Source organism: Pseudophryne corroboree, chromosome 3, assembly GCF_028390025.1.
Source record: "Pseudophryne corroboree isolate aPseCor3 chromosome 3, aPseCor3.hap2, whole genome shotgun sequence".
NCBI classification, from domain to species: Eukaryota; Metazoa; Chordata; class Amphibia; order Anura; family Myobatrachidae; genus Pseudophryne; species Pseudophryne corroboree.
Genome location: NC_086446.1, coordinates 765,296,319 through 765,323,454, shown reverse-complemented (window position 1 = coordinate 765,323,454; position 27,136 = coordinate 765,296,319). Strand labels below are relative to the sequence as shown.

General features: G+C 50.4%; 1 protein-coding gene across 1 annotated transcript in view; it reads right to left on the bottom strand.

Annotated features, from left to right (window-relative positions):
- The window catches only part of LOC135058241 (C-type lectin domain family 2 member A-like), a 179,482-nt gene that overhangs the window by 61,340 nt on the left and 91,006 nt on the right, over positions 1 to 27,136 (bottom strand). Inside the window, exon 3 of the mRNA XM_063963780.1 lies at positions 15,786 to 15,887. Within this exon, the coding sequence (XP_063819850.1) occupies positions 15,786 to 15,887 (102 nt within the window). The remainder of the gene's footprint in view (positions 1 to 15,785; positions 15,888 to 27,136) is intronic.

Genomic DNA, 27,136 nt, shown 5'->3' with positions numbered 1-27,136 from the left:
GAAAGCCACTTAAGATCAGCTGTGCCAAAAGGTTCAAACTGAGACATAAATGTATGCACATCAGGTAAGGTCGCAATTTTTCTCTGAAACCACACCGACAAGGCAGGTATTTGAACCTTGACGGAGGCCAGACGCAGGCCTAAGTCCAGGCCCTGCTGAAGAAAAGCCAACAACTTGGCTATACTAAACTTGGAAGCGTCATAATCGTTAGATGCGCACCAAACAAAGTAAGAATGCCAGACTCTATAGTAAATCCAAGCCGAAGCCGGTTTCCGGGCCCGCAACATAGTTTGAATGACCGCCTCAGAAAACCCTTTAGCCCTTAAGACGGAAGCTTCAAGAGCCACGCCGTCAAAGACAGCCGGGCTAGGTCCTGGTAGACACAGGGGCCCTGAACGAGGAGGTCTGGGCGTTGTGGAAGTAGAATTGGACGCTCCGACGATAGGCCTTGCAGGTCTGAGAACCAGTGCCTTCTGGGCCACGCTGGAGCTATGAGAAGCAGATTTCCTTTTTCTTGCTTGAACTTCCGAATTACCCTGGGCAGGAGCGACACCAGAGGGAACACGTATGGCAGCCGAAACCTCCACGGCACCGCCAGCGCATCCACGAATGCTGCTTGAGGATCCCTTGTCCTTGCTCCGAAGACCGGAACCTTGTGATTGTGTCGAGACGCCATCAGATCTACGTCTGGAAGGCACGACTTTTCCACTAGGAGTTGAAACACTTCTGGATGGAGGCCCCACTCGCCGGCATGTACGTCCTGACGACTGAGAAAGTCCGCTTCCCAATACAGGACTCCCGAAATGAATATTGCTGATATGGCCGGTAGATGGCGTTCTGCCCAATGTAGAATCCGTGAGACTTCCTTCATTGCCAAACGGCTCAGAGTGCCACCTTGATGATTTATGTAAGCCACTGTGGTGGTGTTGTCAGACTGTACTTGAACAGGACGGTTCTGAATTATATGCTGGGCCAGGTTCAACGCATTGAAGACCGCCCGCAATTCCAGAATGTTGATCGAGAGGAGGGATTCCTCCTTGGTCCACCGACGCTGAAGGGAGTGTTGCTCCAGCACCGCGCCACAACCACTTAGACTGTCATCTGTCGTCAACAGGACCCAGTTGGATATCCAGAATGGACGGCCCCTGCACAATTGTCGGTCCTGGAGCCACCAGAGCAGCGACAGACGGACCTCCGGAGTCAGTCAATGAGATCATGCGAGACCTGATCCGGTGAGGCAGGCCGTCCCACTTGGCTAGAATCAGCTTCTGAAGGGGGCGAGAATGGAATTGAGCATACTCCACCATGTCGAATGCTGATACCATGAGGCCCAGCACCTGCATCGCCGAATGTATCGACACTTGCGGACGAGAAAGGAAGCAACGAATCCTGTCCTGAAGCTTCGGGACTTTTTCCTGAGACAAGAACAACCACTGGTGGTGAGTGTCCAATAGCGCTCCCAGGTGCACCATGCTCTGAGCAGGGACCAGGGAAGATCTCTTCCAGTTGATGAGCCACCCGTGGGCTTGTAGAAACTGGACAGTCATATCCAGATGACGCAGGAGAATTTCTGGGGAATTTGCCAGGATTAACACAAGTCGTCCAGATACGGCAGTATCCTGACCCGTTGACGGCGGAGTACCACCGTCATCACCGCCATGACGTTGGTGAACACTCGCGGAGCCGTAGTTAAACCAAACGGTAACGCCCGAAACTGGTAATGGAGGTTGCCAATCACAAACCTGAGGTATTGCTGATGCGACTCTGCTATAGGAATATGCAGGTAAGCATCCTGTATGTCCAGGGAGACCATGTAGTCCTCATGTTCGAAGGCCAGAACTATAGAGCGAAGGGTTTCCATACGGAACTTGGAAATCTTCACAAACCTGTTCAATGCCTTGAGGTTGAGAATGGGTCGGAAGGATCCATTCGGTTTCGGGACTAGAAACAGCGGAGAATAGTACCCCCAGCCCCTCTGCGCAAGAGGCACCTGTACTACGACTCCTGTATCCAGGAGGGTCTGTACCACTGAATGTAGAGTGTTTGCCTTTGTCTGGTCCAACGGGACGTCTGTTCAGCAAAATCGATGAGGGGGGCGGTTTTTGAAGGCTATGGCGTAACCTCGAGTGACGACTTCCCGTACCCAGGCATCTGAAGTGAAGTGGTCTTCAACCATTCCTGGGTATACCCTTGAAGCTGGCCCCCCACCCTGGGATCCCCAGGGGGAGGCCCGCCCCGTCAAGCGGCAGACTTATCGTTCTTGGATGCTGGCTGACGGGCCGCCCAGGCTCTTTTGGGCTTTGGCTTACCAGGTTTGGAAGTGCGGGCCTGCTTGTTGTACGCCTGACCTTTTGCTTTACCTGAAGGATGAAAGGGGCGAAAGGAAGTACCTTTAGCCTTCGACACAGAAGGAGCGGTACTTGGCAGACAGGCAGTTTTGGCAGTAGCCAAGTCAGCCACAATCTTATTTAAGTCCTCCCCAAACAGAATATCTCCCTTGAAAGGGAGCACCTCCAGGGTTTTTCTAGAGTCCAGATCCACAGACCAGGATCTCAGCCACAATATCCGGCGAGCCAGGACTGACGTAGTAGAGGCCTTGGCTGCTAGGATACCGGCATCAGAAGCCGCCTCTTTAATATAGTGAGAAGCTATGACAGTATATGACAAGCATTGTCTAGCATGGTCAGAAGAGATTTCAGCTTCTAACTCCAAGGCCCATGCTTCAATAGCCTCTGCAGCCCATGTTGATGCAATAGTGAGCCTTTGTGCAGCACCCGTGAGGGTGTAAATCGCTTTCAGACAACCCTCCACACGTTTATCCGTAGGCTCTTTTAGAGACGTGACGGTAGTGACAGGTAGAGCTGAGGAAACCACCATCCTAGCCACATGCGAGTCTACTGGAGGAGGCGTTTCCCAATTCTTAGACGGCTCTGGTGCGAAGGGATAGCGAGCGAGCATCTTCTTTTGAGGCACAAACTTCGTACACGGGTTTTCCCAGGGTTCCTGACGTATTTCCGCTAGGTGGTCAGAGTGAGGTAAAACTTGTTTAACCACCTTCTGACGCTTGAACCTATCTGGTTTCTTAGGAGGGGCGGATGGCTCGGGATCATCCGTAATCTGCAGAATCAACTTAATAGCCTCCAAAAGATCAGGAACATCCACATGTGAACTACCCTCCCCATCAGCCGTATCCGAGTCAGAACCTGTGGGGTCAGTGTAAGTGCCGTCTTCATCAGACGAGGTGTCAGTGACATCAGTGGATTGTGAGGAGACAATAGCTCGCTTAGAGGACCCCTTGGGCTTAGGCGAGCGATGGTCAGACTTTTTAGTAGTCAGGGACTGGTTCAACTTCCTCATTTGAGCAGATAAATCGTCCGCCCACGGCGGGTTAGCTGCGGGGACCACATACGGCTGTACCGGCATAGGGTGTCCCATAGGGGGTGTTAGTTTATTAACTAGCGTATGTAGAAGCGTGGAAAAAGCGGCCCATGGTGGGTCATTATGTACCCCCATTGCCACAGTCCCACTGGGGGGCAAGGAGCCCCCAGAACCAGAGCCCACAGCTGCTATATTTTCCTTATAGGTGTCTGTGGCTTCAGCAACAGCGGCAGTGTGTTCAGCCCCAGAACCGTTACTCTCAGAAGCAGACATGATATAACTTGCAGTATGAGGTAACACAGTACAATTATCAGCAGCACTATACCTCTTACCCAAACCCCTGCGCAGTGTAGTCAGCATAAGCAGAGATAAAGAAGAGATATGGTGACTAAATCACAGAGAAAAAATAAGAATTTACTCACCGGTAATTCTATTTCTCGTAGTCCGTAGTGGATGCTGGGTACTCCGTAAGGACCATGGGGAATAGACGGGCTCCGCAGGAGACTGGGCACTCTTAAAAGAAAGATTAGGTACTATCTGGTGTGCACTGGCTCCTCCCTCTATGCCCCTCTTCCAGACCTCAGTTAAGGAAACTGTGCCCGGAAGAGCTGACATTACTAGGAAAGAATTTGGAATCCAGGGTAAGACTCATACCTGCCACACCAATCACACCGTACAACTTGTGATAACTATACCCAGTTAACAGTATGAATAACAACTGAGCCTCATGTAACAGATGGCTCATAACAATAACCCTTTAGTTAAGCAATAACTATATACACGTATTGCAGAGAGTCCGCACTTGGGACGGGCTCCCAGCATCCACTACGGACTACGAGAAATAGAATTACCGGTGAGTAAATTCTTATTTTCTCTGACGTCCTAGTGGATGCTGGGAACTCCGTAAGGACCATGGGGATTATACCAAAGCTCCCAAACGGGCGGGAGAGTGCGGATGACTCTGCAGCACCGAATGAGCAAACTCAAGGTCCTCCTCAGCCAGGGTATCAAACTTGTGAATTTTGCAAACGTGTTTGAACCCGACCAAGTAGCAGCTCGGCAAAGTTGTAAAGCAGAGACCCCTCGGGGCAGCCGCCAAAGAAGAGCCCACCTTCCTTGTGGAATGGGCTTTTACTGATTTAGGATGCGGCAGTCCAGCCGCAGAATGTGCAAGCTGAATTGTGCTACAGATCCAGCGAGCAATAGTCTGCTTTGAAGCAGGAGCACCCAGCTTGTTGGGTGCATGCAGGATAAACAGCGAGTCAGTCTTTCTGACTCTAGCCGTCCTGGAAACGTAGATTTTCAGGGCCCGGACTACGTCCAGCAACTTGGAATCCTCCAAGTCCCTAGTAGCCGCAGGCACCACAATAGGTTGGTTAAAATGAAACGCTGATACCACCTTTGGGAGAAATTGGGGACGAGTTCTCAATTCTGCCCTGTCCATATGGAAAATCAGATATGGGCTTTTACATGACAAAGCCGCCAATTCTGACACACGCCTAGCTGAAGCCAAGGCCAACAGCATGACCACCTTCCAGGTGAGATACTTTAACTCCACGGTTTTAAGTGGCTCAAACCAATGGGATTTCAGGAAATCCAACACAACGTTGAGATCCCAAGGTGCCACTGGAGGCACAAAAGGGGGCTGAATATGCAGCACTCCCTTAACAAACGTCTGAACTTCAGGCAGTGAAGCCAGTTCTTTTTGAAATAAAATAGACAGGGCAGAAATCTGGACTTTTATGGAACCCAATTTTAGGCCCATAGTCACTCCTGACTGAAGGAAGTGCAGAAATCGACCCAGCTGGAATTCCTCTGTAGGGGCCTTCCTGGCCTCACACCAAGCAACATATTTTCGCCATATGCGGTGATAATGTTTTGCTATCACATCCTTCCTAGCTTTTATCAGCGTAGGAATTACTTCATCCGGAATGCCCTTTTCCGTTAGGATCCGGCATTCAACCGCCATGCCGTCAAACGCAGCCGCGGTAAGTCTTGGAACAGACAGGGCCCCTGCTGTAGCAGGTCCTGTCGGAGCGGCAGAGGCCATGGGTCCTCTGAGATAATTTCTTGTAGTTCTGGGTACCAAGTTCTTCTTGGCCAATCCGGAACGATGAGTATAGTTCTTACTCCTCTCTTTCTTATTATCCTCAGCACCTTGGTATGAGAGGAAGAGGAGGGAACACATACACCGACTGGTACACCCACGGTGTCACTAGGGCGTCCACAGCTATCGCCTGAGGGTCCCTTGACCTGGCGCAATATCTTTTTAGCTTTTTGTTGAGTCGGGACACCATCATGTACACCTGTGGTCGTCCCCAACGATTTACAACCAGCTTGAAGACTTCTGGATGAAGTCCCCACTCTCCCTGGTGGAGGTCGTGCCTAATGAGGAAGTCTGCTTCCCAGTTGTCCACTCCCGGAATGAACACTGCTGACAGTGCTAGCACGTGATTCTCCGCCCATCGAAGAATCCTTGTGGCTTCTGCCATTGCTATCCTGCTTCTTGTGCCGCCCTGGCGGTTTACATGGGCGACCGCCGTGATGTTGTCTGACTGAATCAGCACCGGTTGGTTTTGAAGCAGGGGTTCTACTTGACTCAGGGCGTTGTAAATGGCCCTTAGTTCCAGAATATTTATGTGTAGGGAAGTCTCCTGACTTGACCACTGTCCTTGGAAGTTTCTTCCCTGAGTGACTGCCCCCCAACCTCGGAGGCTTGCATCCGTGGTCACCAGGACCCAGTCCTGTATGCCGAATCTGCGGCCCTCGAGAAGATGAGCACTCTGCAGCCACCACAGTAGAGACACCCTGGCCCTCGGGGACAGGGTGAGCAACCGATGCATCTGTAGGATGCGATCCGGACCATTTGTCCAACAGATCCCACTGAAAAATCCTTGCATGGAACCTGCCGAAGGGAATTGCTTCGTAAGAAGCCACCATCTTTCCCAGGACTCGCGTGCAGTGATGCACAGACACCTGTTTTGGTTTCAGGAGATCCCTGACCAGAGATGACAATTCCTGGGCCTTCTCCACAGGGAGAAACACCTTCTTCTGTTATGTATCCAGAATCATGCCCAAGAACAGCAGACGCGTCCCAGGAATCAGCTGCGACTTTGGGATATTCAAAATCCAGCCGTGCTGTTGAAGCACTTCCCGAGATAGTGCTACGCTGGCTAACAACTGTTCCGTGGACCTCGCCTTTATAAGGAGATCGTCCAAGTACGGGATAATTATAACTCCCTTCTTCCGAAGGAGTATCATCATTTCGGCCATTACCTTGGTAAATACCCTCAGTGCCGTTGACAGACCAAACGGCAACGTCTGGAATTGGTAATGACAATCCTGTACCACAAACCTGAGGTACTTCTGGTGAGGTGGGTAAATGGGGACATGCAGGTAGGCATCCTTGATGTCCAGTGATACCATAAAATCCCCCTCTTCCAGGCTTGCGATAACCGTCCTGAGCGATTCCATTTTGAACTTGAACTTCCTCAGATAAGTGTTCAAGGATTTTAAATTTAGAATGGGTCTCACCGAACCGTCTGGTTTCGGTACCACAAACATTGTGGAATAGTAACCCCGTCCCTGCTGAAGGAGGGGAACCTTGATTATCACCTGCTGAAGGTACAGCTTGTGAATAGCCGCCAGTACTACCTCCCTTTCCCTGGGAGCAGTTGGCAAGGCTGATTTGAGGTAACGGCGAGGGGGAGTCGCCTCGAACTCCAACATGTATCCCTGAGATACCACTTGTAGGACCCAGGGATCCACCTGTGAGCGAACCCACTGGTCGCTGAAGTTCCGGAGACACGCCCCCACCGCACCTGGCTCCACCTGTGGAGCCCCAGCATCATGCGGTGGACTTAGTGGAAGCAGGGGAGGACTTTTGTTCGTGGGAACTGGCTGTCTGATGCAGCTTCTTTCCTCTACCCCTGCCTCTGGGCAGAAAGGTTGCGCCTCTGACACGCTTGCCTTTCTGAGGCCGAAAGGACTGTACTTGATAATACGGTGCTTTCTTAGGCTGTGAGGGAACGTGAGGTAAAAAAGTCGATTTTCCAGCTGTTGCTGTGGATACGAGGTCCGAGAGACTGTCCCCAAACAATTCCTCACCCTTATAAGGCAAAACCTCCATGTGCCTTTTAGAATAAGCATCACCTGTCTACTGCAGAGTCCATAATACTCTCCTGGCAGAAATGGACATTGCATTAATTCCAGATGTCAGCCGGCAAATATCCCTCTGTGCATCTCTCATATATAAGACTACGTCCTTTATATGCTTTATGGTTAGCAAAATAGTATCCCTGTCGAGTGTATCAATGTTGTCTGACAGGGTATCGGACCAAGCTGCTGCAGCACTACACATCCATGCTGAAGCAATTGCAGGTCTCAGTATAGTACCTGAGTGTGTATATACAGACTTCAGGATAGCTTCCTGCTTTCTATCCGCAGGCTCTTTTAGGGCGGCCGTGTCCTGAGACGGCAGTGCCACCTTTTTTGATAAGCGTGTGAGCGCTTTGTCCACCCTAGGGGATGTTTCCCAACGTAACCTATCCGTTGGCGGGAAAGGGTACGCCATCAGTAACCTCTTAGAAATTACTAGTTTCTTATCAGGGGAACACCACGCTTCTTCACACAATTCATTTAACTCATCAGATGGGGGAAAAGTCACTGGCTGCTTTTTCTCCCCAAACATATTAACCCGGTTACCACTAAAAAGGGTATTGTCAGAAATGTTCAATACATTTTTCATTGCCGTAATCATGCATCGGATGGCCCTTGTGGACTGTACATTTGTCTCATCCTCGTCTACACTGGAGTCAGACTCTGTGTCGACATCTGTGTCAGCCATCTGCGGTAGCGGGCGTTTTTGAGCCCCTGATGGCCTCTGAGACGCCTGGGCAGGCGCGGGCTGAGATGCCGGCTGTCCCAAGGCTGTTACGTCATCGAACCTTTTATGTAAGGAGTTGACACTGTCAGTTAATACCTTCCACATATCCATCCACTCCGGTGTCGGCCCCGTAGGGGGCGACATCACACTTATCGGCTCCTGCTCCGCCTCCACGTAACCCTCCTCATCAAACATGTCGACACAGCCGTATCGACACACCGCACACAAACACAGGGAATGCTCTGACTGAGGACAGGACCCCACAAAGTCCTTTGGGGAGACAGAGAGAGAGTATGCCAGCACACACCACAGCGCTATATAATACAGGGATGTACACTATACTGAGTGATCTTTCCCCTATAGCTGCTTATTAACACAGTTTTGCGCCTAAATTTATGTGCCCCCCCTCTCTTTTTTACCCTTGAATTCTGGAAACTGCAGGGGAGAATCTGGGGAGCGTCCTTCCAGCGGAGCTGTGAAGAGAAAATGGCGCTGGTGTGCTGAGGAAGATAGCCCCACCCCCTCAGCGGCGGGCTTCTCCCGCGTTTTTAAATATATATTTGGCGGGGGTTATTGCACATATACAGTTTATTAGACTGTATTATGTGCTTTTTTGCCAATAAGGTAATCTAATTGCTGCCCAGGGCGCCCCCCCCCAGCGCCCTGCACCCATCAGTGACCGGAGTGTGTGGTGTGCTAAGGGAGCAATGGCGCACAGCTGCAGTGCTATGCGCTACCTTAATGAAGACAGGAGTCTTCAGCCGCCGGTTTTTAACTTTCTCTTAAGTCTTCTGGCTCTGCAAGGGGGACAGCGGCGCGGCTCTGGGAACGGACGATCGAGGTCGGGCCCTGTGTTCGATCCCTCTGGAGCTAATGGTGTCCAGTAGCCTTAGAAGCACAAGCTAGCTGCAAGCAGGTAGGTTTGCTTCTCTCCCCTCAGTCCCACGTAGCAGTGAGTCTGTTGCCAGCAGATCTCACTGAAAATAAAAAACCTAACAAATACTTTCTTTTCTAGGAAGCTAAGGAGAGCCCCTAGAGTGCAGCCAGCTCTGGCCGGGCACAGATTCAAACGGAGGTCTGGAGGAGGGGCATAGAGGGAGGAGCCAGTGCACACCAGATATAGTACCTAATCTTTCTTTTAAGAGTGCCCAGTCTCCTGCGGAGCCCGTATATTCCCCATGGCCCTTACGAAGTACCCAACATCCACTAGGACGTCAGAGAAATACGTAATACAGTATATCTTTGTGAAAATCCTATATTAGATAACACCTGACGCACCAAGCCCCCTCAGGTTATAGAATATAGGGATAGCAAGTTGAGTGAAAGACACGAATGGACACCACTCAGCTATCTAATGCACACACAGATAGTCACAGTTTGTACAATGCAGAGGTTATTACTAACAATAATACTGCACTGGACTAGCTTATATATATATAGATATGTAGTCAATAGATATAGCACTGCACAGTAAGAACTGGATGTATATCACAGGGTACTTGTACTAGAAAACCCTGACTAAATGCACTCTCTTACTAATACTGACTAAAAAGGCAGGTAGAATACTTAAGTGTCATGTAAAGTCACAGTGCTGTCAACAACCAGGCGGCTTTACAAAGGAGGATTTGCACAAGCAGTCCCAGGAACAGTGAAGCTGAGGGATAATGGCGCCGCAGACACTGACAGGGAGTGAAGGAGAGACAGATATGCAGCTCCTGGGCGGGAACATTTGCGGGAAATGGCGGACTGGGGGAGGGACTTCAGGTCTAAGCCTTATCCCCCTGCTGGCAAAACCACCGAGTACTGTGGGCTACTGAAAATGGATTTGAGAGAAAACCTGACCTGCACCCATGCCCTGGTGATCTAGTGGGATCGCCTGTACTGCCACAGTGTCCAAAGCCAGCGCGCTCGGCCCGCCTCCCACTGACCGCGCCGGATCGCGATAAAAACCGGGTCCCGCAAGCGGGACCCACTTAACACCTCTTAACACCGGAGAGCCCCCGTCGTGTGTGCCTGACAGTGAAGAAAACTGGAGCCTCCTGCTGTAGTTACCCAGCAACCAGGACTCGGGAGTGTACAGCACCGCTGGTTTAGAGCTGGAGCTGCAGCAGTGAATGTCTTCTGACATTTACCACCGCTGCTGCCCTTGTAGTCTTCACTTTTTTCTTCAAAAAAAAAGCTCTTCTTAGGGCTGCTTGGAGCAGCCCCTCTGTTATGTACCTGCTTACTGCAGCACCAACTACAAAACTGAGCTCCTGTGCAGGGAGGAGAGGTTATAGAGGAGGCGGCGCTGTGCATTCTGGGAACAGTCAAAGCTTTAAGCCTGTTGGTGCCTCGGATCAAGATCCTACTCTACACCCCAATGTCTATCCTTCTGGAGCCCAGTGTACCCTGCAGCAGAAAATGGCGATGGTGAGTGGTGGATCCGCTCTGAGGAGAAGTCCAACCCCCTGTAATGGCACGTCTTCCTGCACTTAGTTGATTATACTTGCCTGAGGTAATGTGCTGCTAGCAGTGGGATTAGCCCGATAGCTTTAGCTGACCAGTGTAGGGTGATGGCGCTGGCCCAGGACGCCCCTCACAGCGCCGTACACAGTGTGCCGCTGAGCCTTCCGGAGCGTAGCCTGTCAGAGCTGCGCTCCCACCCTTGTGCCACCATTTCCGCCGGCGATCTGCTTCCCGGGCCGCAGGCGCTGTACTCACCACTCTTCTTTCTTCTGGCTCTGTTAGGGGGTGGCGGCCGTGCTGCGGGAGTGAGCGGTTGCCTCGTGGGCTTGCGATCAGCACCCTCAGGAGCTCAGTGTCCTGTCAGCGGAGATAGATAACCATTAACTTCTAGAGTTGGTTCCTACTCTTCCCCTCCAAGTCCCACGAAGTGGGGAAGCTGTTGCCAGCAGCCTTCTTGTAACCTAACTCTTAGGAAAAACAACTGAACTAGAAAAACTCCTAGGAGCTTCCCTAGCTGTGACCGGCTCCTCCGGGCACATTTTCTAAACTGAGTCTGGTAGGAGGGGCATAGAGGGAGGAGGAGCCAGCCCACACTATTAAACTTTTAAAAGTGCCCATAGCTCCCAACAGTCCCGTCTATACCCCATGGTACTAAATGGAACCCCAGGATCCTCTAGGACGTAAGAGAAACAGACAAATTACAGTGAAATTAACCTCCTGTGCAAATACCTCTTACTGCTCCAACCTATGCTTGCTATGAATATATCTGCAACATCCCTTGATAGGCAAAACCATTCCCCCAGTCTGTCCTGCTGCTCCCCTTCATATGCCCAGTCATGGATAATTTTGCCTTGATCATGCTTCTAGTCTATTAATTCATATGCTCTATGTCAGTGTTTCCCAACCACCGTCCTCAAGGCACACTAACAGTCCTGGTTTTAGTGATATCCAGGCTTGAACACAGGTGACTTAATTAGTACCTCAGCTATTTTGATTTAACCATCTGTGCTGAAGCCTGGATATCACTAAAACCTGCACTGTTGGTGTGCCTTGAGGACCGCGGTTAGGAATGCCTGGTCTATGTCCACATAATCAACCGCCAGAACCCGATGGGGAGGGTTGGGGTTTGGCAGCGGGACAGGAGACAGGGCTAGGCTGCGGGACAGGAGACAGGGCTAGGCTGCGGGACAGGAGACAGGGCTAGGCTGCGGGACAGGAGACAGGGCTAGGCTGCGGGACAGGAGACAGGGCTAGGCTGCGGGACAGGAGACAGGGCTAGGCTGCGAGACAGGAGACAGGGCTAGGCTGCGGGACAGGAGACAGGGCTAGGCAGCGGGACAGGAGACAGGGCTAGGCAGCGGGACAGGAGACAGGGACAGGCTGCGCGACAGGAGACAGGGACAGGCTGCGCGACAGGAGACAGGGACAGGCTGCGCGACAGGAGACAGGGACAGGCTGCGCGACAGGAGACAGGGACAGGCTGCGCGACAGGAGACAGGGACAGGCTGCGCGACAGGAGACAGGGCCAGGCTGCGGGACAGGAGACAGGGCCAGGCTGCGGGACAGGAGACAGGGCCAGGCTGCGGGACAGGAGACAGGGCCAGGCTGCGGGACAGGAGACAGGGCCAGGCTGCGGGACAGGAGACAGGGCCAGGCTGCGCGACAGGAGACAGGGCCAGGCTGCGCGACAGGAGACAGGGCCAGGCTGCGCGACAGGAGACAGGGCCAGGCTGCGCGACAGGAGACAGGGCCAGGCTGCGCGACAGGAGACAGGGCCAGGCTGCGCGACAGGAGACAGGGCCAGGCTGCGCGACAGGAGACAGGGCCAGGCTGCGCGACAGGAGACAGGGCCAGGCTGCGCGACAGGAGACAGGGCCAGGCTGCGGGACAGGAGACAGGGCCAGGCTGCGCGACAGGAGACAGGGCCAGGCTGCGCGACAGGAGACAGGGCCAGGCTGCGCGACAGGAGACAGGGCCAGGCTGCGCGACAGGAGACAGGGCCAGGCTGCGCGACAGGAGACAGGGCCAGGCTGCGCGACAGGAGACAGGGCCAGGCTGCGGGACAGGAGACAGGGACAGGCTGCGCGACAGGAGACAGGGACAGGCTGCGCGACAGGAGACAGGGACAGGCTGCGCGACAGGGACAGGCTGCGGGACAGGCGACAGGGACAGGCTGCGCGACAGGAGACAGGGCCAGGCTGCGGGACAGGAGACAGGGCCAGGCTGCGCGACAGGAGACAGGGCCAGGCTGCGCGACAGGAGACAGGGCCAGGCTGCGCGACAGGAGACAGGGCCAGGCTGCGCGACAGGAGACAGGGCCAGGCTGCGCGACAGGAGACAGGGCCAGGCTGCGCGACAGGAGACAGGGCCAGGCTGCGCGACAGGAGACAGGGCCAGGCTGCGGGACAGGAGACAGGGACAGGCTGCGCGACAGGAGACAGGGACAGGCTGCGCGACAGGAGACAGGGACAGGCTGCGCGACAGGGACAGGCTGCGGGACAGGCGACAGGGACAGGCTGCGCGACAGGAGACAGGGCCAGGCTGCGCGACAGGAGACAGGGCCAGGCTGCGCGACAGGAGACAGGGCCAGGCTGCGCGACAGGAGACAGGCTGCACGACAGGAGACAGGGACAGGCTGCGCGACAGGAGACAGGGACAGGCTGCGGGACAGGAGACAGGGACAGGCTGCGGGACAGGAGACAGGGACAGGCTGCGGGACAGGAGACAGGGACAGGCTGCGGGACAGGAGACAGGGACAGGCTGCGGGACAGGAGACAGGGACAGGCTGCGGGACAGGAGACAGGGACAGGCTGCGGGACAGGAGACAGGGACAGGCTGCGGGACAGGAGACAGGGACAGGAGACAGGCTGCGGGACAGGAGACAGGGACAGGAGACAGGGACAGGCTGCGGGACAGGAGACAGGGACAGGCTGCGGGAGTAGACAGGGACAGACGGCGGGACAGGAGACAGGGACAGGAGACAGGGACAGGAGACAGGGACAGGAGACAGGGACAGGAGACAGGGACAGGAGACAGGAACAGGAGACAGGAACAGGAGACAGGAACAGGAGACAGGAACAGGAGACAGGAACAGGAGACAGGCTGCGGGACAGGAGACAGGGACAGGCTGCGGGACAGGAGACAGGGACAGGCTGCGGGACAGGAGACAGGGACAGGCTGCGGGACAGGCGACAGGGACAGGCTGCGCGACAGGAGACAGGGACAGGCTGCGCGACAGGAGACAGGGCCAGGCTGCGCGACAGGAGACAGGGCCAGGCTGCGCGACAGGAGACAGGGCCAGGCTGCGCGACAGGGACAGGCTGCACGACAGGAGACAGGGACAGGCTGCGCGACAGGAGACAGGGACAGGCTGTGCGACAGGAGACAGGGACAGGCTGCGCGACAGGAGACAGGGACAGGCTGCGCGACAGGAGACAGGGACAGGCTGCGCGACAGGAGACAGGGATAGGCTGCGCGACAGGAGACAGGGACAGGCTGCGGGACAGGAGACAGGGCCAGGCTGCGGGAGTAGACAGGGACAGGCTGCGGGACAGGAGACAGGGACAGACGGCGGGACAGGAGACAGGGACAGACGGCGGGACAGGAGACAGGGACAGACGGCGGGACAGGAGACAGGGACAGACGGCGGGACAGGAGACAGGGACAGACGGCGGGACAGGAGACAGGGACAGACGGCGGGACAGGAGACAGGGACAGACGGCGGGACAGGAGACAGGGACAGACGGCGGGACAGGAGACAGGGACAGACGGCGGGACAGGCGACAGGGACAGGCTGCGGGACAGGCGACAGGGACAGGAAGCGGGAGTAGTCAGGGACAGGAAGCGGGAGTAGTCAGGGACAGGCAGCGGGAGTAGACAGGGACAGGCTGCGGGACAGGCGACAGGGACAGGAGACAGGGACAGGAAGCGGGAGTAGTCAGGGACAGGCAGCGGGAGTAGACAGGGACAGGCTGCGGGAGTAGACAGGGACAGTCTGCGGGAGTAGACAGGGTTAGGCTGCAAAAAATATTTTGCATGCACAGGCGCTGTATATCCGCAATATTAACAATTCTAAATATTATAAATAGGTTTAATTCTTCGGACACTACTACAAAAAGACCCAACATGGAGGACAAGTGGGAAAACAGACTGCACGTGACTAAGATAATACTGATTCTTTAATAAAAGTTTTGAATGCTTACATAAATCTATACATAAGATGTTTCAACTAAATACACAAATCCTTCCTCCCCGAACACTCACATACACGTTAAGGTAGAGTTTCAAAAACGGTGCCCAGTGGAGTAGAGAGCCACATGGGGCCCCGGTAATGAACAGGGGCATGGCCTACAAAGAGCTGTGTCTACGCCCGGGGGACGGCTCTATTCTAATGCAGGGGGGCACTTCCTTTCTTGCTTATGAGAAGCGGGTACCTCCTCCTCAGCCGGTGCTATCTTCCCAGTGTTATTTGGGTAGATGGCACATGTGCACTAGAGAGGAAAGGCTCTGGCACAGCGACAGAGTCTTTGCTTTCAATGTGCAGGTGCCATCTTCCTGAAGATATCACTGGAAAATGGTGCCGGCCTCAAGTATAGGTATACCCAGGAAGGGCCCCTCCAGCAGCACGGGCCCGGGTAATTAGTACCCGCGCCCCGTCCCTCTTTGTGCCACTGACTCTGCCATTATAGCACAGGTATTAAGGATATCCATGCTTGAGCACAGATGACTAAAGTAGCACCTCAGTCAATTTGATTTATCCATCTGCACTGTGATGGCAGAGTTTTGGAAACTGTACTTAAAGCATTGGTTAGTACATTGATATGCAGTACTTGGTAACTTTCAATTGCTTAATTAGTCCTTGGAGGAGGGGGGCCGAGCAAGTCCCGGCGATTATTCCTAAAATTAACGATTTTTAGGACAAATCAGACTTGCTCTGGAGGTGTGTGAAAAAATAAAATCACTGCATCTCATGTTCTGTCCTGCAATCGAATAGCAATCCCCCATGGCTGCAGGAAAATTTGAATATCCCGGCAGTTATGATTTTTGGTAAAGTCAGTAAGATATTGGTGCTTACCTGTCCTGGGCCGAACAGCAGTTACAGCAATCCGTATAATCACTATAACTAATGGTACAGCCACTAGACCAATTACAAGGATCAGAAGATGTTTCGAGGATTCTAAAACATATAATAAATAAGAAATGGAACGTGATTCATACATGGAGATATAACAAAATGTATACAAAGTTATAGTTAAGTACAAGCAATAAAAGACTCCAACTTCAAAGTACTTAAGGCCTGGAAATTAAAAAGGTTGGTTTACTGCATTATTACGAAAGAACCGCTGTGTGCCAACACACGCCATCAATCTAATAGTGGACCAGCACTTAAGTATTTAGGGGTCAATGCAATTAGATGTGAGGAGGGTGAGTTGCTGTTACAATGGTGTGGAATCACCGCCAACAACCCTGCAGTTCTCTCCCCTCATGGCACAATCTTGTCCCGGACAACAACCCGCAAGTCCTGTGATACCGTACGTGCGGCATATAGCTGCACTTACTTGCTGTCGCGAATAAGTTTGCTTATAATTGAACTTACTCCTTAGTATTGACAGGTGTCAAGTGTTCAGCACTACATGTTTTCTTTTGTACTCTACACACCATGTCCCAACATGCCAATACTCTGGAATGCCTGGGAATAGAATGGATTTAAAATTACCATTCCCGTCACCTAGATCTCTAATATAACAGCAATTCACTGAACAGAACCTCTGTGCGGTAACTGCCATGTGTGTGAAAGGTAACTGGCTCTTACAGCAGTGACTACCACTGGCTATATACTGTGGTTGGTCCTACGGGTATATTGCTTAGTCAAAATTTAGACATTCAAAATATAGACACTATAAGGTCGGAAGATACACCATTTATACACCCAAAATGGCAACATGTACTATATGTTGACAATCAGTCAAAATGTCGGACACAGAGCAGAAATGGACATAATGTATACAATACAATTAATATACAGGGGCAGATTTAATAACTATTTATTTATTTTTTTACTAAATAATCTGAAATAATGTCACATTATTTTAGTATCACTTGAATGTATTACAGGGTTTTTGGAGCAGTTTTCATGAAAAAACTGCTCTAAAACACTTTCATTCACTTTTTTTTTTTTTAGTAGCCAAGATCATAGTTCCCATACTTAGAAGTGGAAATGCAATCTGGACAAATTTACAAAAAAAAAAAAAAAAAAATATAGTGAAAATATACCGCAGTGAACCCTGTGATAATTATGCCAGCTACGACTATCCTAATGAATGGGTTCACTGCGGATCCTGTACTCCTGCACACCTTTCATGAAAAATACCCCGATAAGGCTGCAGAGTAGCACCGCAGGGACAGAGCTTTCTCACAAACAATGTTCCTGCATGCGATTATTAATACATTCATGCAATGTAAGCAATAATCGAATTGCAGATTGGGTTGATTATCACCTCACATCCGCATCCTCAGACAGGACCAGACAGGCTGAAGTGATCGCAAGGGCTGAGTAAGTTCAGACCTACTCAGAAACTGCACAAAATGATTTTGCAGAGCTTGGCTGCACAAGCGTTCACACACTTGCAAAGCGAAAATACACTCCCCTGTGGGCGGCGACTATGCGTCTGCACGGCTGCTAAAAACAGCTAGCGAGCGATCAACTTAGAATGACCCCCTAAAGGAGGGGATGTTGCAGTGTTACGTGCTGCTTCAGCTGACAATTTGTTTACCAACAGCTCTTTGCATCTCTTCAGATTTGTGTCAACTGGAAAAAAAAAAAAAAAGACACAACGTACGACTGAAACCTAGGATCAGGTATGGTCACCAAAATATAGAGTTCTGATTGCAAGAGATTGACGACCTTTGGATTCTGGTGAAGTGAATAAAGGACTTGATCTAGCGGAATCGCTTTGCTTCAGCTCATCCTTTAGTTTCTCCAGCTGTTTTTCCAAAAGTCTAATTAGGGTAATTACCCGCCTCAACCTAGCAGCGTCTGAACTCACAGGTAACAACTTCGAAGGGTTTGAGCACCTTGCACAACACAGAAAGTATTCTCTACTGTACTTGAGTAAGGTACATTCCCTCTCCTTTCCCTATATCATAGGTCTTTGTGTAGCCTTGGATAGTCTTTTGCTGTTCCTTCATCCGATGAAGGATATAAAGGGTAAAATTCCACCTTGTTACTACCTCTTGCTTCAGCTGGTGGCAGGGCAACTTCAACAGTACTTGATGGTGCTGCAATATTCTGCTTGCACTTCGTGAATGGCCCTAATCATTTAAAAAAAAATTTGCACCACTAAATTGATTATGTGAGCGTGATCATGGGACATGTTAGAATTCACCCAGTTGTAATGCTCTCACAATATTGGTGGCACTGTCAGAAATCACAAATCCTGCGATAGTCCAAGAGGAGTAAGACATTTAGAGTTTTTGAAAGAAGTTGTCAGCGGTATGCCTTAGTGAAATCAGTGATACGCAGAGTAGCCTGCCTCTGAATTAGCTGGTATTTATTAGATGGTGCTGTGTTACTGTGGTGCTGCTGAAGGCAATACACCTACCCTGCGGTTATGTAATCTTTAGTTTGCCCTGTTCCGCTTGTCGACATATCTGTGGTTAAGTGGACAGTGGGTACGATGGCATTTCGGAGAACACTAATAAGGTTTTTTTCATTTCCTTGTACAGACTTGGAATTGCTTTTCTAGTGAAGTGGAATCTACATGGGATTTGGTATCGGGGACAGGACTTCAATTAACTGTCTAAAACAGGTTGAAATGTCGACAAATAAAAAAGGTTGACAACCAAAACAAATGACTGGGCTCGTTACTGGTTTTATTTATTTAATTTTTGTGGGGGGGGGGGGGTGGAATTCCAAACATTTAGGTTTTTTTTTTAAACTCCAAACATTTCGTTTTTTTTTTACTGTAATTAGTGTCTCGCTGCTCATTGCAGTGCTTAAGCTGGCTTCTCTTAGACAACAGTTTTAGCAGCATCTGTGTTGTTTTATTATATAAACCATCCCCAAGTGAGGCCCCTGGGGAGTTCCCTGTACCCCTGTGGGCCAGTCCTACCCTCCATGCAGTGGCTGCAATGTATTGTTTTCCAATGTACTATAAGAGAGGTTTTGGGGCCCAGTAAAGTACAAATCAGTTAACATGATACACAGGAGCAGATAAAGTCAGTACTCCAACACTTTGTTTAGTGCATCCTGCATAATTTAGCAGTGTACTTGCTCAAAAAGCTTCCTGACTGCCATGTTACAGGCTGTGCTTGAAAAATGACAGGAGCGGATTTGTTGGTACTTTAGGTCTCTCCAGTTTATCACTTTATAAGGCTTAATACATTGGGCTATCCTCTCTTCTGCAGCCTACACAAAAAAAGGGGTTGGAGGGGGGGGGGGGGGGGGCAGTCTCCACTTTAAACCAATCTACCCTGTAGTAATGTCTGGTGATCATGAAGCGATAATGGCCCTCATTCCGAGTTGATCGGTCGCAAGGCGATTTTAGCAGAGTTACACACGCTAAGCCGCCGCCTACTGGGAGTGAATCTAAACTTCTTAAATGTGCGACCGATGTATGCGCAATATTGCGATCACAAACGAGTTAGCAGTTTCTGAGTAGCTTCAGACTTACTCTGCCTGTGCGATCAGTTCAGTGCTTTTCGGTCCTGGCTGACGTCACAAACACACCCAGCGTTCGTCCAGGCACTCCCACCGTTTCTCCGGCCACTCCTGCGTTTTTTCCGGAAACGGTAGCGTTTTCAGCCACACGCCCCTAAAACGCAGAGCTTCCGCCCAGTAACACCCATTTCATGTCAATCACAATGCGATCGCCGGAGCGATGAAAAAGCCGTGAGTAAAAATACTTTCTTCATAGTAAAGTTACTTGGCGCATGCGCAGTGCGAACATTGCGCATGCGCAGTAAGAGAATTCTCACTGCGATGCGATGAAAAACTCCGAGCGAACAACTCGGAATGAGGGCCAATATCCACATCCTATATATAGTTAAGAAGTCCAGAGGTGGGGGAGGCGGAGTGGGGTACTAATGCCCATATCTTACCCATGCTGGCTTCAATATACTTATGCATGCCGTCATTTGATACGATAGGTTGCATAGTGTTCAACATGATTACAGCTTGTGGATCGGCAGCAATGGAGAGACAGCGATGCACACATCAGCCAAAATACCAATAGAATAACAAGAATGTATACCTACATTTACTTACATATAAAATTATAAATGTGTATTAGACAACACAATACAATCATAAAATATCAATAGCACTCCCGGGAACAGGGCTGTTTTCTAGACCATTTAGCTTCCAGTGCTAACAACCCCCCCCCCCCCCCCCCCCTATCTGGGCGTGCCAAAAACATGGGCATGGTCTTACTGTAGGGGTGTGGCCTTGCAGGAAAAGACTACCTTACACCAACACAATAGTGCCCCTTACACCATATTATGCCCCACACAGTAATGCCCCTTGCACAATATTGTGCCCCATATCATAAAGACTAATGCCCCCTATTATGCCCCACACGGTAATGTCCCTGTCCTGACACCATATTATGCCTCACACAGTAATGTCCCTGTCCTGACACCATATTATGCCTCACACAGTAATGCCCCTGTCCCGACACTATATTATGCCCCACACAGTAATGTCCCTGTCCCGACACCATATTATGCCCCACACAGTAATGCCCCTGTCCCGACACTATATTATGCCCCACACAGTAATGCCCCTGTCCCGACACTATATTATGCCCCACACAGTAATGCCCCTGTCCCGACACCATATTATGCCCCACACAGTAATGCCCCTGTCCCGACACTATATTATGCCCCACACAGTAATGCCCATGTCCCGACACCATATTATGTCCCACACAGTAATGCCCCTGTCCCGACACTATATTATGCCCCACACAGTAATGCCCCTGTCCTGACACTATATTATGCCCCACACAGTAATGCCCCTGTCCTGACACTATATTATGCCCCACACAGTAATGCCCCTGTCCTGACACTATATGATGCCCCACACAGTAATGCCCCTGTCCTGACACTATATGATGCCCCACACAGTAATGCCCCTGTCCCGACACTATATTATGCCCCACACAATAATGCCCTTGACACCATATTATGCCCCGCAGAATTATGCCACACATAGCAATGCCCCTTACAATTATGCCACTCTACCTGCTCGTTGTCAGGGGTTTCACGATGCCGCTGCCGCGATCCCGGCACTGTTGCTCTGTTAGCATCTGTCTAATGCTGGGTACACACCTACAGATATATCTGCAAATCAATTGATCTGCAGATATATCTAAAGCCGGATGGGGCAGTGTGCTGTGCATACACACTGTCCGGTCTGTCGGGGACTGACGTTATGAACTGGCCGGGCATTCACACCCCCCCGCCCAGTTCAGCTGTCAGTCACCGCTGGCTGCTGCAGCTTGTGTATGGGCGATCGGCTGACCGTCCGTTCACACATACCGACGTGCCAATATATCTAACGATATATTGGCATCGGCTGTGCAGCAGGGCCGATGCGATAGGTCTGAACGACGGAGTTCACAGACATATCGCTCGTACACACTGACCAACGGACCCATGATATTGGCCTTTTTTTGTGGCATCTTTCCTTTTATTAGTCACAGAATACAAAATATTTAAACAACAATTTGTATTTGTCTTTTTAATTTCTAGACTACAGTTCCAACTTCTGAGCAAATAAAGGAGAAAATAAAACGATGGTTCCTTACAAAAGCCCTGCGTTAAATACGGTTTATAGAGAACGGGTGTGGCTTGGCTGGCAGAGGGAGCAGGTGTGCATGTTCCCAGCTCCTGCAGCCTGGTCACTTTAGAGGCAAAAATAGGTGGGTTCCCCAGCAATAAACTATACGTAGTGTATCCCACTTACCTGCCTGCACACTTGACCCGCACCGGCTGACATTACGAAGCTCTGGCAGGGTCACTTCAGGCTGGGACCTATCCCTGGGGTGAAGCAGCGGCCTCAATTACCGGAACTCCCCCGGGCTTCCCAAACTGCTACACATCCGGCGGACTTCTACACTCCTCACTCCCGGTCCAGCGCTGCATATCACAGCTCCCCGCACCACCAGGCTTTCTCATCTCACCACACCAGCGGCTCCCTGTCCACGGTGTGCGACTTGGTCCCCGCGAGCCTGCAATCATGTGGCCCTTCCAGCGGATACTCCCACACTCGATCACCTGGGGTGAGCAGGAGCTGGTCCTGAGCAAGTGGTGGTTGTAGGGAACCTGACTCCTCCAGCAGTGCCCTATTGAAGAGTCCCTGCGCTCAAGGTGGAATTGAAATCTCTGCGCTCAAGGTGGAGTTGACGCATTTGGGGCTCGCATAGATACATTGGAAACTAGCGAGGAGATACAGTCAATGCTTTCCATCACGCTTTAGTGGATTCTGTGAAACTACAGGCTGCAGAAATCCAAAACTTGCGGGATCATTTAGAGGATATCGAAATCAGGGGGCGCAGAAACAATTTAAGGATACGCTGCATTCCTGAGGATATTCCACACCAAGGTCTCCAAGATGTACTCACTAAAATCTTCAACAAAGTCCTTGGTCGTGACCCCAACCAATCCATCACCTTTGATAGAGCCCACAGAGCACTACGTCCTAGAGGACTACAGTATGAGCATCCATGTGATGTCATATGTCTACACTACTTTGCTCAGAAGGATGAGATACTCCAAAAGCTTTGGGGCTCTGAGGTCCTGGAGGTCAATGGCCAGCACACCCAAAGTATTTCAAGACCTCTCATGGCACACCCTACAATTTAGGCATTAATTAAAGCCCTGGACTGACGTCCTACGTACCCATAACCTAAAGTACAGATGGGGGTATCCGTTTAGTCTTGTAGCTACTAATGGAGGGAAAACGGCCACTATCCATGAGTGGGAGGATATCGTATCTTTTTGCTTTACTCTAGATATTGCCCAGGTCCGAATCCCTTAATGGCAGTCCCTCCAGTCACGTGTTTCTCTACCCCTAGCCCCCTCGACCGAATCTCCTTTTCAGGTTGTCGGAGCGGACACTGCCCTTCCTAGTCAGATTCCCTAGCTGCAACAACATGAGACCGAGATCTCAGCTTTCAATTTCTTTCAAAACTCTCCGATTGAATCATCCGTAAGGCGACTCACGTGAATGGAGGCCTGCCGACTGGACATTTTTGTGTTTTTTCTTTTTCTCATGAACTCAGACATTACCCCCCCGCCCCTTTAGGATGAACGACTGGCTGCTGATACTCACCTGCTCTCTCACGAGGTCCTATGCTAATGTTGGGGTCTCCATATTCTATACCTTGAGGCTATGACCGAGACCTTTTCAGTTCATGGCCAATTACTTATGCCAGAGTCGGTTAATTTTAGAAGGTATAGTCACTTTCCCTTGGTAGGCTTTGCACTTTGTTACCTGTGTATTCCTAGATTCGGATTCATAAATGTTTACTTACTAGCAGGGACAATTGTTTTGCTGCACTCATTTATTTCACTGTATGTGTCAAATGTTAGATCTGCTTCTCCCGTTCCCCCGACTGCACCGCACTCTGTGGTCCCGGACCTAGTATTGGAACTGGTTTTCACACCAGTATGCTGCCTGGGAGTGGTGGGTTACTTTCTCTCCAAATGTTGTACTTTACAGTTTCTGTACACATTTTCTTGTGTGTTGACGTTCTCCCCATATCCCTATTCTATTTCTCTTTACTTGTTCTCTTTGCCTCACATGCTGGGGTCTGGAATTGCTCGACTTCTTCCCATCATGCCAGATTATGCCCTGTTTGTAATGTGCCTTATGATTACCTTATTTTCATGTATGGCTAATCTGCATGTTGTCTCTGTCAATGTGAAGGGACTCAATATTCCTGAGAGGAGGTCGATTGACTTGCAAGAACTGAAGTCAGAGAAGGCAGATACAGCCTGAAGTTAAAACGCTGGGTGTTGCAATGCTGACTGCCCGTCATGTTGCTCTTACTGATGTTGTTTGCCGCCAATTAATCCCAGGTACGGCTCTGTTGTTAAATTGTAAGATGTCCACTCAAGTTTTTACTTTTATTACTGTCTACGCTCCAAATAAGGCCAGCCAGCCTTTTTTGACAAAATACTTGCTCTGGCCCAGCCTCATATTGTAGGTGTCCTGGGATCTGGAGGCGATTTAAATTGGTCCCTAGACCCCTGTCTTGAGTCCTTCAACCAGTCTCCTCAATACTCAGAAAAACTTTACCGTAAGGTAAAGAAAATCTTTCATAGCCACCAATTAACTAATGTTACATTTTATTCTCACCCCCATAATGTCTACACCAGACTTTACTACCTTTTAATTTCACATAGATTTTTACACCTGGTAGCTGTTTCATATATAAAAGTCATATCTCCTGGGCGGATCACGCTCCCGTCTCCTTGAAGCTCACTCTACCAACTTCAAATTCTACACCTTATACCTGGAGATTGAACGAGTTGCTCCTCCAGGATTCTTATTGCCAGCAGAAAATTAGGGAAGCTATAGCCGATTACATTGCCACCAACAATATCCCAGACACCTCTAAGGTAACAGTCTCGGAGAAGCACACGTGTGTAATATGGGGTAAACTTATCCAACTGGGTGCATTCTTGAAAAAAAACTGCGTACAGCCAGTCAGGCCTTCCTGCAGAAAATAGGATTTTAATACCTACCGGTAAATCCTTTTCTCTTAGTCCGTAGAGGATGCTGGGGATGCTTCAAGAACCATGGGGTATAGATGGGATCCGCACGAGACATGGGCACACTAAGACTTTGAATGGGTGTGAACTGGCTCCTCCCCCTATGCCCATCCTCCAGACTCCAGTTACAGGAACTGTGCCCAGGGAGACGGACATTTCGAGGAAAAGGATTTATTTAATTATTTTAAACTAAGGTGAGATACATACCAGCTCACACCACCAACACGCTGTACAACATGGCCTTCAACAACAACGCATGCAACGGCATGATCAACATCAGTCACAAATTGACTAAACAAAACACAGCCTGTGTGTAACTATAACCAATGACTGCAGATACAGCCCGCACTGGGACGGGCGCCCAGCATTCTCTACAGCAGGCTTTTTCAACCAGTGTACCGTGGCACACGTGTGCCGCGACCAGTTGCAAGGTGTTCCGCGGAGCCAGAGCAACTTCCTGCACTATCAGAGTGAACTGTTGGCCCGGGCTCTTCTTAGAGGATCAGTCGTGCTCTGGCCGTGACCTATGCCTTGAAGACACGGCGGTGTAATATCATAGGTCACGGCCGCCGTGTCTCACCACCCAGCCAGCCCACCCGCCTGCATACACATCTTTAATTCCCGCATGCATACACAGCTTTCCTTACCCACCCACATCCACACCTGCCCGACTGCCCACTTCTCAGTACTCGCTACACTCCACTATGAACAACGCTCGCTACTGAGGGACAGGGAGGAGGACAGCTGACCGGTAGGGGCTAATATTTGTTATTTTATTTCTCCTGTGGGGAACAATAGGATTTCTGTGGGGAGAATAAGGATTTATGGGGGAAACAATGTGAATAATTCATGTGGGGAGCAATAGGATTTATGTAGGGAGCAATGTGATTGTTTTTTCTGTGTAGGCCAATGTATGTGTGGATTTTTTTTACTGTGACGGCCAATGTGTGTGTGTTGGGCTTTTTTTCCTGTGGGCAACTGATAGTGTGCCTTGGCATTTTTAAAATATTGTTCGGTGTGCCGCAAGTAAAAAAAAAGGTTAAAAATCACTGGTCTACAGACTAAGAGAAAAAGGATTTACCGGTAGGTATTAAAATCCTGTTTTCTCATACGTCCTAGAGGATGCTGGGGATGCTTCAAGAACCATGGGGTTTATACCAAAGCTCTAGAACGGGCGGGAGAGTGCGGATGACTCTGCAGCACCGATTGACCAAACAAGAGGTCCTCCTCAGCCAGGGTATCAAACTTGTAAAACTTCGTAAAGGTGTTTGATCCCGACCAAGTAGCAGCTCGGCAAAGCTGTAATGCCAAGACCCCTCGGGCAGCCGCCCAAGATGAGCCCACCTTTCTGGTAGAATGGGCCTTCACCGATTTCGGTAACGGCAATCCTGCCGTAGAATGAGCCTGCTGAATCGTATTACAGATCCAACGCGCAATAGTCTGCTTGGAAGCAGGAGCCCCCTTCTTGTTGGGAGCCCACATGACAAACAGAGACTGGTTTCCTAATCTGCGCCATTCTGGCGACATAGATCTTCAAAGCTCTAAACACATCGAGAGACTTTGACTCCGCCAGGGCGTCAGTAGCCACTGGCACCACAATTGGCTGGTTAAAATGAAATGATGAAACCACTTTTGGTAGAAATTGCTGACGAGTCCTCAACTCTGCTCTATCAGCATGGAAAATCAAGTAGGGGCTCTTGTGAGACAAAGCCGCCAACTCAGACACTCGCCTTGCAGACGCCTTGACCACTTTCCAAGTAAGGAATTTTAACTCAACCTTGCGCAAAGGTTCAAACCAGTGTGATTGCAAGAATTGCAACACCACATTAAGGTCTCATGGTGCCACTGGGGGCACAAAGGGAGGATGGATGTGCAGCACGCCTTTTACGAAGGTCTGAACCTCTGGAAGAGAGGCCAATTCTTTTTGAAAAAAGATTGACAAGGCAGAAATCTGTACTTTAATAGAGCCTAACTTTAGGCCCACATCCACACCTGCTTGTAGGAAATGGAGCAAACGTCCCAGGTGAAATTCCTCCGTAGGAGCCTTCTTGGATTCACACCAAGATACATATTTTCTCCAAATACGGTGGTAATGCTGTGCCATTACTTCTTTTCTAGCCTGAAGAAGCGTAGGAATGACTTCACTGGGAATACCCTTTCAGACTAGGATCTGGCGTTCAACCTCCACGCCGTCAAACGCAGCCGCTGTAAGTCCTGATACACGCACGGCCCCTGTCGTAACAGGTCCTCCCGAAGAGGAAGAGGCCAGGGATCTTCTATGAGCAACTCCTGAAGATCTGGATACCAGGCCCTTCTTGGCCAATCCGGAACAATGAGGATCGCCTGAACCCTTGTTCTTCTTATAATTTTTATCACCTTTGGAATGAGTGGAAGTGGAGGGAACACATAGACTGACTGAAACACCCACGGTGTCACTAGGGCGTCCACCGCTATTGCTTGAGGGTCCCTTGACCTGGAACAATATCTCTGAAGTTTCTTGTTGAGGTGGGACACCATCATGTCCACTTGAGGAACTCCACAACGACTTGTCACCTCTTGATGAAGACCCCACTCTCCTGGATGGAGATCGTGTCTGCTGAGGAAGTCTGCTTCCCAGTTGTCCACTTCTGGAATGAAGACCACTGA